This window comes from Chroicocephalus ridibundus, chromosome 2, assembly GCF_963924245.1.
Source record: "Chroicocephalus ridibundus chromosome 2, bChrRid1.1, whole genome shotgun sequence".
In the NCBI taxonomy this organism is placed as follows: domain Eukaryota; kingdom Metazoa; phylum Chordata; class Aves; order Charadriiformes; family Laridae; genus Chroicocephalus; species Chroicocephalus ridibundus.
Window position 1 is genome coordinate 78,169,622 of NC_086285.1, and position 13,330 is coordinate 78,182,951.

At 37.4% G+C, this 13,330-nt stretch overlaps 1 protein-coding gene across 2 annotated transcripts in view; it reads right to left on the reverse strand.

The window, feature by feature from the left end:
* Positions 1–669: 669 nt before the first annotated feature.
* EXOC2 (exocyst complex component 2) overlaps positions 670–13,330 on the reverse strand; it is a 128,913-nt gene continuing 116,252 nt past the window's right edge. For both annotated transcript variants that reach the window (XM_063326007.1, XM_063326006.1), the window contains 5 exons: positions 12,296–12,351; positions 9,043–9,165; positions 6,666–6,727; positions 4,734–4,793; positions 670–2,484 (listed from right to left, as the gene is read on the reverse strand). In XM_063326007.1, coding sequence (XP_063182077.1) covers positions 2,391–2,484; positions 4,734–4,793; positions 6,666–6,727; positions 9,043–9,165; positions 12,296–12,351 — 395 coding nt within the window. In that variant the 3' untranslated portion in view covers positions 670–2,390. The remainder of the gene's footprint in view (positions 2,485–4,733; positions 4,794–6,665; positions 6,728–9,042; positions 9,166–12,295; positions 12,352–13,330) is intronic.

Genomic DNA, 13,330 nt, shown 5'->3' on the forward strand with positions numbered 1-13,330 from the left:
CCTTGCTGCCTCTCGCATCTCTGCAAGCCCTAACTGATGGTGTATTTTGCTGTGGTCTCCCCATCTTTTTCCACTTCCAATAATATTTTTTTAAACCTCACTGTATCTTTGAACATGATTTTTTTTTTTTTTTTAAAAAACCACGCTGACCACTTCTTGTTTTTTGTAATCTTCTTTTCAGAGGAACTGGAGCCTGCTGTACGTTGGCTACGGAGTCTCAGCAGTCCCGACTCTCCTTCCGTGCAAAGGGATTCCAATACATCATCTTGCAGCTCACCGATTTCCTTAATTCCACCAAGTGGATCTACTGCAATCCAGTGCTCTGACTTGATTGTGAGCATTTATGTCGTATCAGGTTGAATTCGAGTAATATTTTGATCCTTCACACATTATTCTCCTGTTTGCTCTCAATGACATGTTCTGAAGTGTTACTTCAGAAAGGCAACTAAACACAAACATCTGACTCCAGGTTTTGAAGATAAGCAACAAGCTGTTGCAACAGAAGATGAGCAAGAGAACGAGGTTGCAATAAAGAGATGCCTGAATATATATTAAATCAGTACAGATGATAAAATGTTTTTGATACTTAGGAACACTGTCTGATACAAATGTAGAAAATGCAGACTGGCAAAATTCATAAAGAAATCACAACGCTCAAAAAGTGAGGAATTCAAGAAGAGCCAATAAATATGACCATATTTATTAATGTTTTATGATTCTGAAGCAAAATCTGTTACAGATTGAGCTAACTGGATGAGTATTTCAGGTAACATCAGCAGCTGAGACTATAACCAGCTTAGAATGGACAACATTTAACAAAACAACATTGCTCCAGGTGTTTAACAATTCTCCCTGAAAGCCAATAATGACATATATTTGAAGTTTCAAACTTCCATTCAACATGCTATTAACTACTTAGACACATTTTTTTTTTTTTTTTTTTTTTACGAGTAAATACGCGTGCATCAAACTGTTTCTTCATTATTTCATCTTACAGGAACTGTACACGGTATTTTTAAAGCACGTAACTGAACTGGCAAAAGAGTTGGCATTAAAAAATTGTTTGAGAATTCAGTGCACTGTTTCTGAAAAGTCCCACTCCAAATGACTGTAAATACAGAAAGAATACATTATTACTCCATGATTTACTTGCAAGTCATGACTTCAGTTATAAAATTAAACCCACCCCTCACCCCCCAAAACAAGACCACTTTCTTTCTATTAGTTGCTCTCCGTTATAACTTCCTGTATCTTCTATCAAGTCCCAAAATGAAAGTCAGTGCCAAATCTTCCCTGTTGGGAACATGGTTGCTGACTTTTGTGTAACTACATCTTAACGGCTGCAAAACTGTTCTTTCCTTCTTAACCCCTATCGCCCTCCAGACAAATTCAATAACTAGTGGTGAAAAGAGGATCAACTAACAAGAGGGAAGAGGAAGACAGTGGTAGTAAGCCTGTAGGAGCAAGAAGAGACAAAAGGAGTACGAAGGAAGCAGCAAAACCAGCGACACATTGTGCTCTTTACTTCTGACTATGCGAAAGGCGATTAACTATCCTGCTCCTTAACGCCAAAGAATATTTTACTTGAGCATTTTTTTAAAAAAGCTTCTACTACTCTTACAAACTTGTAGCGCTTTTCTGTTAATTGCCAATGAAAGGATAGAGCTTATTTCAAATGTGAAAGTTATCACCACCAATATTCCAATAGAAGGGAGAAACAAAAGAGGCAGGAACACATTTAATTACAGAAGAAGCAAGAAAGAAAAAGCCTCACAAGAAATCAGACTTACAACCATTAAAACTGTGGATGAAAATAGAAAAAGAGTGATAATTTTTAAATGCAAAAGAAGCAGTGTCCTTCTCCATATTGTATCTGAACACTTAATAGTCAGCTGTGCCGTAATGTTTATTACATACTTCTCAATAGTTTATAGAAGTTGAGTCTTCCAGTCACTTACATCAGTATCACTCTACATCTAGAAAGTAACATCGATACACTGAACAACATGCGTAATACCCAAATTTAAGGTGACATTTGCTAAAAATACATTTCAATGTATTTTTAACAAATGAAACTGAGATTGCAGTACACCAATGAATACTTCTTCATGAACATACAGCCAAGAAGAGTGTACGTAAACCAAATTGGCTTAATCCCCTCCACAGAATGAAATACAGTAGACAGAAAACCATTTTATCACGGTATTTATGACCAGAAGTCTCACTCAGCAGGATACCCCACACCATTACGTCGAGTTGTATCTCGTAATTTCTTTTTCAGTTAAATTCCGTTTGTTTGTTTCAGTCTTAAAAAGAATTGAAGAAGTACAGAAAAAATGGGTGACGTTTAATCACATTTGTCTTTCGAGCTGCCTGCATTGTGTCGTTGTCTATGTTTTCATCATTGCTGATGAAGAAGCTTGAAAACAGGTCAGCTGCAAGTGCATGCTGCTTTTAAATTTATTTAGTAACTCTTCTAGTAACCTGCAAAAGGAAAATAGTTACAACTTTATCAGATTCTGAAAAGGGAACAATTACCAAGTTTTGGCTGTTCTGTCTGTGAATTCAAGTACATTGTCTGCTTAAATAAAGGGCCTAACATTGGATCTACTCAAATATCTGAATATTATAGGTATTTAGAAGTATACCAATGCGTCAGGATGATCTGTGGCCAGAGGAGGACTTAGCCACAGAGATTGTATCAAGGTGATGAAATAGCCCTTTATATGGCTTTCCTTCCAGATAAAGATCATCACCTTGAGAGAAACATATTTGCAAAACACAATGGCAAAAGGACTGATGGAGAGTGTCATAAGCTACACATCTGTAAAGAAAATCCAGAAATTGCCAGGCTATGTACCATAAAACCAGTATCCCTTACCAAGGCTATGGCTTTTCGTGTACAGCTGAATTGCAAATTTCAGTTCTCAAATTGTCTTTGGAAGGTATTTTGTTGATTTCTCTTAAGTATCATGACTGAAAGATCAGAGATGGTATGACTGTTCTAGGAGAAACATTAATTCACTTGCAACCATGTGATTTTGTCTTTCGTAGATAACGAAGTATGTATGAGTTCGTTCTGGAGCATAAGAATGGTTCATTTACACCTACATAGCTGCCAAGAAGGTTCTCGGTGCAGTGGATAATATTTATTATAATCCACAAGCTACAGGTTAGGACCAAGGGTCTTGATGGCTCTGTTGTAGGAGCTAATCATTGTAAGAGTGGAGATGCATTATTAAGATTTACAATCACGCCTGTGTGTTTTATTTTCCCTGTATTCTAGAGAAGGATGTGTTCTCTGAACTTTTTGCTCTGTTTCAAAAAACAGCTAGGTAGGGCAGACAGGTATCACCTCAACATTTTGGCAAGCTGTGATTATTGAACAGCCAGTAACAGAAGAAATTTTACTGTAGGTTAAAAAAAACCCAAACCAACCCAAGAACAACAACTTGAACCACAAAATCAGTATCTGCTTCCTCAGCAGGTCCTCTGGAAGATGAATGTAGCCACATTCATAATTTAGTATCATAGTAATGACTGTGAATGAACAGAAATGAATAGCTCTAAATCAGTGCACAAATGTGTGTTATTTTACATAAATACATGTAGATTACAATACGCTGCCTGTAACGATGACAATTATGGTTTAACGACCTAGAAAAAAGAACAAGTTTTGCACTGTCTAGGGCTCAGATCTCTGAGGCAGATGTAAAAATGATGGAGTTCTTGATTCTCATCTGTCCCATGCAGCTCAAATGCTTGTGACTAAGTGAAAAAAAAAAAAAAATCTACAGGTGTTTCGGAAAGTCTGAGTTGAAAGAAGTCTCCTTACTCAAAACTGATTCCTATCTTTAATAAAGCATAAGAGCTAAGTAAGGCAAGGAGGTATCTTGAGACTTGTTGTGGCTAGTGAAGAGCAGGTTTGAGTAAATAGACAGAGGACATCTGGAAGAAGGCACAGTCCACAGACCAGGGGCTGCACAAACAGTCTCTTCATGTGTCTACAAAATATTCTAAATTGTGACTGTTAAGTGCAAACTGATTTGATGCAGTTCAGTTCCTGAAAGTACCATAAGACCAATCTCAAGTTCAAAATACCTATACTTACACTAATATACTCATTACAAATCCATCCTAATTTTACCATACTACCCTATATTAAGGTATGCTTGTGAAACAGACTACCAAATACTAGGTTGGATGCAGCAAAATAGCTTGGTTGTCAAAGGTTCCTACGGTGGGGAAGAAGGAACCCAAAACTCCTCCTCCTGATGTTAAGGAAGAAACACAAGACCATTCTTACTTATTTTTAAAACGTAACAGGCCAGTTTTGAGAGTTCCCCATATATCAGCTGGCAAAAGGCTGGACTTTTGTTCCTTGGCTATTTTTTTTATTTCTGCTAAATTCAGTAAGACAAGACAATGGATCCCACAGAAACTTTAGGATTACCAAGGAAGGCTAAAATAAATTACAAAATAAATACAAAGCTACACTGAACTGATCAGACTAGGATGGGCAAGAGAGATATGCCACAGAGCCATCAGCTCTTCTGTGCAATTTAATAAGCCAAGGACTTAGCTTACACTTTGTCCGAAGAGGCTTCTGCTCTGTAATTCAGAAGTGTAAAATGCAGTGAACGTTAACCCTCTTATAACAAAGTTCTGATACAACAGCAAAAAGCAATGGCTCCAGAGACCACAAAGGAGACAAGAACGTGCATCATACTCACTTTTTGTCAGTTCCACTTGAAAGCTGGGGCAGGGCTTCCAAAGCTTGCTTAAAGCTCGAGCTGCAAGGAAAACAAAAATACCCATATTCAAAAAATACTGAGTACAAGTCTCAGCATTCACAGTTTCTCTCTACAAATTCCATGGAGATATGCTGTATTTTATCCATCCCTATTTCAACAAATTAACAAAATATTAACTCGACACCTGACATTCACGTGCAAATTGAACATAAAGGGGTCATGGGTTCAAGCAGGTCTCTTGACACTTTTAATGTGACGTATAATAGACATCAACAGGAAATGTTAAATCAGCAGCTGGTTTAAGACTGTGCTTGACATCCTGGACTCCTCAAGAATGAGGCAGTTGCCAGCCTGCCTTCTGCCTCAAACTAAGTGACCATCAAAGTATGAACCACGGATAAAAACATTTATTTTGGCTTTCTGTGCTCAGCAGGCAGGTCACTGCATTCTCCCCTACAGAAGGGGGCCTACAGAGAGAATGATGGTAGGTTTGCACTGAGGTAATGTAGATTCATAGAATAATTTAGGTTGGAAGGGACCTCTGGAGGTCTTCAGGTCTAACCCCGCTCTCAAAGTAGGGCCAGCTTCGAGGTGAGAGGAGTTTTCTTGGGGTATTATCCAGTCAAGTTCTGAATAACTCCAAAGATGGGGTTTCCACACCTCTCTGGGTAACAGATGTGGAACAGAATTATGCAGGACCTGTGCAAGATACGTACAATCTTGTCATCAAAAGACTAATATGGTGACTTGTGGCAACTATTACTAGTGACAAGTCCAGGAATAAGAAGGCAGCTACGAAGCTCCAGCTGCCAGGGTTCACTGTGCTTTGCCTCTATGCTGATTAGCGACAACGCCACTTCTATTTTATCCAATTTGAGCCAGTGCCAAGTAGTTTTCATTTAGAGGTCTTCATCACGTTCAGACACTCAGAATAGGGAAGCAAGTCTTTTGAAATGGAATGCAGTGACACCGTAGGACGCTCTCTGTGACACTTCTGTGAAGACACATTAGGCCCTTAAGCCCTGCAATCTCTCCTACAAATTGTTGATCACGCAAGATGACCAAATTGCCATCTGTGGGAACATGTAATGCCAATCCTAACATTGGATAGTGGATAAGCGTAGGTAATTAAAATAATGAATGAACCTGCCCATATCTAATCCCCAACACAATCACCTAGAAATTTCAATCAATCAACTTTACTCAAAACTGCTGACAGCTATCATAGTTTGTTTTTACATACCTTGATTGCATCAACCACTGATGCTGATAATGCTTTTCTTTCTCCCTTTATATTAATGTGTGAATCTGTTCCACACTATTTATTTTCGATCGTGCACCTCACTGAGAAATGATAAATTGCTGAAAGCCTTCTGAGGGCTTTAATTCTAAGAGACAGTGTGAAGCTAAATTCACTTTTCCTCATGAGGTGTGTGGAAAAGGAGTAGGGTATTGTACTAGCTTGTGGAGAGTCCTAATTTTCCATATCCCTATAAGGGGATCCTGCCAATGCCAGGTTCTGTAGCCTCTCTGACGTGCCTGGTAGGTTCTTTGCCGTGTGCTTTATGAGATCGCTGTGAAAAACTGTATAAAACTGAGTGACATCTGCTTTTTTCTTATTTTAGCATCATTTCCCTCAGCAGCTGAACTGCTGTTAAGAAGCTGTCCTTTTTTTTTTTGAGTGGCAAATACTAGTTTGTCTCCAAAAATGCAAGTAAACCAAAAAAAAAGTAATTATTTTCTTTCAACTGATAATGCTTTGCTAGTAATCTGTTTTTTGTATATTTACCTAGTATATCATGTATTCTGTTTGAAGCAAAATTTCTTAATCCTTAATTTACATTATGTACTTTTGCATGTTTACCAAGGATTCCATTACATTGAAAAACCAAATATTACAGCACATCTTACTTGCTTTCAGGTGTTAGGTATATGGCCACGGTATCTCTCAACGCACAGATTTCAAGTCTTGCCTAAAACCAGAAATACAAATATTAAAACAATGGCACAACGTCCTTTCATCAAGTGAATACCAGTATCCCGAAGCTTCATCTTTTTTAGAGGCAAATATTATTGCATGCTGCAGTTGAAAGCAGCCGTAGCTTTTAACAGTTTGTTTCCTGTATTTTTCGTTGCCACGCTGCTATGTCAGAAGACTGCTAAAAAGAACAATTTCCTACTTTTGATTCAAGTCAAACTGTTTGCATGGTCACCATGTAGCAGTCTAAAAAACACTGGTTTGTTTCTCAGTTACAGTAATAAATCTTCGTTTCTGTTTCATCTTTTCTGTACTGTGATAGAAAGATAGAAGGATGCAACCTTAATTTGTGGTTTTTTTTTTTAATATTTCATTTTAAATTTTTTTTATTAAATACAGTGAGCTTTACTTCTCACAGCACAGCTTGGCCAGGGAGGAAGGAAACCCAAGAGTACAAAAATCTGTCAATACACATTTTATTCTTGGTTTTCCTGTTGAATTTATTTTTTTCCATCAGATGAGGAAGTCGAATGGTTGCGCTCTGCTTCTTGTCTGTCACCTGGTGGGTGACACGACCTTGGGGAGTTTAGTCCTGCACGGTACCGTGTGTCTAGGTATAAATTTTCACCTGGGCAAACTATGGTGGAGAATGAACTCAAAGATTAAACAAATTTCATAGATCATCCTCTAGGCTTTGAAAAGTAATTATCATCATCTCAGGTTTTATATGAAATAGAAACATTCTGCATGTGATCAACACTTTAAGTCATTTCATTTAAAAATATGAAGTGAACTTCATCCAAATTGATATTATTCATCATAAAGATAAAATTTAATCCAATTAACTCAACTAATATGACATTATTCTTCCAAACCAAAACATTTTTTTAATGCAACACAGACATCTAATTCCAGTTCTAATGAAAGGCTTTGGCTTTTTTGGTCTTCCCCTCATCTCCTCCCTAGGTAGGAAGCCAGCTGAGATTTATGCTTTTTTAGTGCCAGAACTTTCTGTCACAAAGTACAACATAGCCACCCACCAATTTTATACTCATAATAAATCATTTTCTCACGACAGAATGTTTCACATTTTTCTGAATGGTGCTCCAAGCTTAGACCTTTTTGAAGTCCTACACATAAGATTCTGGAGTCTTTCCTACATTTTAGCAGGTAGTAGTACCATGGGGAAGTGTCACGTTCTCAAGTACCACAGTTTAAATAAACATGGTGGAAGGGCAAACTCTGCAAAACTTATGGGCTCATGGGATGTGGGAACACAGATTCAGGCTTCTCTTCAGGAATGGGTATTTTTTTGATCAGTCTGACCAGGCTCAGATCACTGTCACACTGCTGCTGTCTGCCAGACAGGTTTTTCTATGCTCAAAGGAACAGAAAATGACCATGAGCGATAAACTTACAGTAGGGAGAGAAAAAACCTTTCAATCACGGGTTTAGGCAGCAAGTTTATAATATGGGTTGTCTAGTCAAACAAAACTGATATAGGGTGGCTTTTTTGCTGTTCATTGACTTGGTTTTAAATAGGCAGTCAATCTTATTCGGCTGCAATCTTCATAAATTAATTCTCCATCCAATGCAATTACTACCAGCAACTGGAAAATAAAGCTTGCAATTGGATAATTATTTTCCCATCATAATGCAAGAATGCTGTCATGCACAACAAAAACTGGGACTTTGCTCTTCTTGCCTGTTACAGCCATAGCAATTATTGACTCAAAGGGATCTTCTTAAAAACACTTTTTTCTTAGCATCCTTTAAAACTTATCGAATAGCAAGTACAACTACCAATCCAGCCGTAAATGAAGAAGGCAGTGTAAGAATATCTGTTCTACCTGTGCTGCAACAAAGTGCTAATGTAGAAACGGTATAACAGACAAGTGACTAGTTTTGCAAAGACCTGGAAGTTCCTACCGCATGATATTTTCAAAATGTTTTAAATCTCAAAATATCACAAAATTGTTTTTACTTTTAAAGTAATTTTTTTGATGACAGGCAAAAGACACCATTTAACAATATTTCAAACAGATACCATTATGATGCTTTTTACCTCATAGGGTAGAGGTAAACGTTCATGCACTCAGACACAAAGACAACACTAAAACATAATCAAACCCAAGAACCAGTATCCCAAAGGGTATTCATCCAGAAATCTGAAATAGGTCATATACTAATTCTTTTTATCTCCTTGCTTTCACTGTTACAGTAAATCCAACAAATACACAGATTATACCCCTCTCTCTGTTATTCTCTTTCTCAGGTTCAGATGTTTGACGGTACACAGTATGAGGGTACCTGTAAAGCTCCATTTTTGCTGAAGGATGAAACGCACTGCATCAGTCGACTCAGTTCTTCAGAGACTGCTTCGACAACCCTTGACATTACCCGAGGAACTAAGTCTTTGGAAATGGTAAACACCTATGAAAGAACCACCACGAACACAATAGCTATGTTAACAGAAATATTTTCTACAGTAACATTTCAGTAAAAAGCATTAAACACTTTGATTGAAAGGACCGCTTCACTTTTACCAATGGACAAAAAAATTCCAAAAGCAACTGGAATATGAAGGATTTCTTTTGATGCTTGCCCTGCGCTTTAGCCAATCACCTCTGTTAATAGCAACGTTAGCTGTGTGATAACAGCAACTTTCTTGCAAGGCCTAAAAGCAGCGACACTTCAAAATACGTGCTCTCTGCTGATGGATGCAGGTACTCCTGTTGTTGTACACCGACTCCTGTTTTACAGATAGCACCTTTAATTCAGGGTTATGCGACTGACTGACCCAAACACATTTTTTACCCGTGTATTTTGCTGTTTCTTCTAGAATCCTTTATATTTGACCACTGCTAAACGGCTAGTGTCTTTATGCTCTGTGGCAGAAATAAGCCTTTGAAAGGGTTTAAGAGTACGGCAGTGTAATGGATTTTCATTTAGATTCTTCCACCACTACCATTTACTAGTTCACTGGCAAAAACATTACACCTCACTGTTTTTACCATGCAGCAAGTCAATCTTTTTAACTGCTTATTTGTATAACTTTTTAAAGCGGTACTTGGATCCTCCATTTGAGGTTCAGAATAGCAACTGCAACACAAAATTAAACATTAGATCTATGCCTGAAGGAAAGCACGAAGAAACCAATCTTCCTTAAAGGGAGCTTTAAGGAAGTGAGAAATTGCTGGTCAATTGAAAAAAGAAAAAAAAAAGTAATATGATTTTTCTACACAGAATTGGGGAAAAACGCAGGCCAAGAGATTGGAATATAGGAGGAAGTGAGACTGTAGGTTAGACAGATGAAACTTGTGTCAAGATTTAAAGGTGATGATAAAACTGCACAGGTTTGCGGGAGAATATGACACAAGGAACTGAAGATGATGTGACTGGAGTGGTCCAACAAGGAAAATGAACTGCATAGAGTTTTTAAACAATTACCCTCCTGATTTCTGCTTTAAAATGATCTAAAAATTTAAGTAGTGGAATGACTTTTTAGCGAGAATACCATTGCTTTATGTGAAGTTTAGATCTCATCTCTGGCAAGGAAATATAGTAACTGACAGAAGGTACTCATGCGTGTAAAAGTAAATTAAGGAGGGGAAAAAAAAGAAGAATACAAGATTCCTACACAGTTTTCAGTGATTTAAGTAATGAATTATGCATCAGGGATCCCATAAAGCTGACTATTCCAGAAGGCAGGTCAGCACCATACACTTAAGTACACTGACCACATGTATTTCAGCTATCAGCTGTTACTATTGCTAATTCAAACATGCAACCTGTTATAACCTACAAAAGCTAAGTAAGTTACACACTTAGCTGTATGGTAAGAAAAAGAAAACAACAAAAAACCTCAGTAACGATTTGGGAAAGGGTCACCTTATTCAGCAGCAAATATTGCTGAGCAATTCAACACAAACATACCAGGAACACACCCAAAAATCTTCTACTGAGAAGAGAATATTTGTTCCCACAATGAGCACTCTTGAAGTTACTATACAGAATCCAGGAAAAAAAATTCTCAGCAATGGTGAATCATCACAAATTTGCAATAAGAAGCCCTTATTTTGATTTCAGTTAAATCTGAATTCAAAGGCAGAGAAACAATTTTCTTTCCGCTTCAGTCCATGCTTGCTGTTCAGCTGATGGTTAATTTTTGCTGTTTCAAACTACAGAAACTTGCAGCCTTGCTAACTAAACTTAAATCTGACCCAGCTTACAAAATTTCCACCAGAAAACAGTGGAAATGGGGGTTTCATCTTGACACATGTTTTCATATTTCTGTAATATTTCACATCTAGAAATTTATGAGGCAACACTATTTGGGCCAAAATCAGTATCGGTCTCAATGAAGTCAGCAAGGAAGTGCACCTTTCTGCTGCAGCAATTTAACGACTATTCATGTTTACGGGATTAGCTCACAAATGCCTTTGACTTTTTTAAAGCAAAAACTCTCATTTTCATTTCTATTAATTTCCACTACACCAAAAACAACATTATAAATGAATGTCATAGTGGTATACATTTTTGCTGTTGCTTATCCCCTCATTTGGAAGCATTTGCTATAATCAGCAATGCTTCTGTGAAAACTGCTACAAGTAAATACTGAAATTGAATCAAAAATATTGCAAGTCATATTTCAAGTTTCTGAAAAATATTTGAATTTACATGAATCCCTGTAATTTAAGGAGGAATAAAACAAACCCTCAAGTGCATCTCATCAGATTTTAAGTAGATGGAAAAGGTAGAGCAGCAATACTTGTGGTATTTTAAAAGGTAAGAGTGATGTTACTACCAATGCTTGTATCAGGAGCAACAGTAATCTGGTAACACTCTTGATGATTAGAAGGAAGGAGTATGTAGAACACGGACTGCAATTTAAAGGACTACAGAAAATTCCTGCATATTATCACAAAAGGCCAAATAACCGCATCTCTACAAGCATATTATTTTAATAATAATATTATTTTAATATGCACTCCCTATCATAAGCCATTACTAACCTAAGTATTTCAAACACAGTCTGTGCCGTACAGAGACTGTAAAACTTTCTGGTTTTATGTTTCCACTTTTTGTCCTATGTACAAGAATGATATATCTTGCCTTTTCACTCCAAGTAGCATATGTTGAACGTTTCTTCCAAAGCAAAGCACAAGCTCATTTTCATAGGTTATGGAAAACAAAGTTAATCAGAGAAAGTGAGCATCGTATCTATCTATCTCTCCCTCTCTCTATATATATATTTAATCTGCATGAAAAGGGCAGAATTGAGCTTTAGATTTTGGCTTTTCATCAGGCAGCGGAAACAAAAAGGTGTAATGGAGTGTTAGTGAGGATAAACAGGAACTGTTCATCTCCTCCTGCCCTTAAAAAAAGTTAGCAGTTGCATACTTGGTTGGCTAAACCTAACCCAAACCACTTACATCTGTAATGAAGACACTTCAACTGAGGTGCAATTTTCAGGGGTGATGAAAGCCAGGATTCGCCACGCAAAGTACACTAAAATTATTCGTATGAATGTAAGCTTGAAACAATCTGAAGTTTTTCTCACCTCTGCATGCACAGCAATAATATTCACTAATGCTTCTTTCAAATAGTTTCTGACACCTGAAACAAAACAAACAGGATAATTAATTACTTTCATTCTGTTGTCTCAACAAAGACATAATTTTTTACTGTTCAATACTGTACTTTTTCTTTTCATTCTTTCACTAGCACTTTTACAATCAGAGGCAGAAAGAGAAAGTTCCATAGCCACACCACCTGCATTTCCTTTTTCAAATCAAATGGAGAAAGGCACGTTTCCTTACAGCAAAAGGTTAAACAAGCCAGTAGGTTCCTGTTTCAGTATTCTTCTGCTCTGGCAACCCAATTTAATAAAAACCTAGCATTATTAAAAAATAAATTCTGGATGTCTTGCTAGAATACACATACCATGGCACAGAACACGCACTACAGTTCAGTAAGTTTTAAAGAAACAGAAGACAAGGGGTTTTGTACAACAGTCTTCAAGAAGATCTTAGTACTTTATCAGCTTCTCTGACTGTAAACTATTAGTATAGATAGAAACAGCAAGGACTCATTTCTCTGAAAGCGGTTCAGAAGATATTACTCACGGCAGTTTATAGGAGATGTCATGCCTTAGTAGAAATTTCCTCTTGGGGAGGGGGGAGAAGTCAAACAAACATTTTATTTACCAAGCATATGAAACGCTTATCAATTTGTATTATAGAGGGAATTCTAAACAGAAGGACATCCAGAACGGTATGCTTTAGTTAGGACAGCCTCTTAGTCCCCTGCGCTGCTGTAATTCTGGAGTAACTTTCCAGACCTGGACTCCCACTGCGTAAGACCTAAAATAGGCAAGCATCTAACATTGCCCCATTTGCTTTTCTGGCCACTTCACTTCGTAGGCAAAGGCAAATTAGAAAGCATCTAACTCATTACAGTATGCATATACGTTAGGAGTGCAACACAAAGCAACAAGAGAAGGTTACCGATCCACACGACCTCAGCTTCTGATTTCAATTACTCTTGCAGAAATCAGAGAAACTGCAATGACCCCATCACTGCCTTCGGTATATTC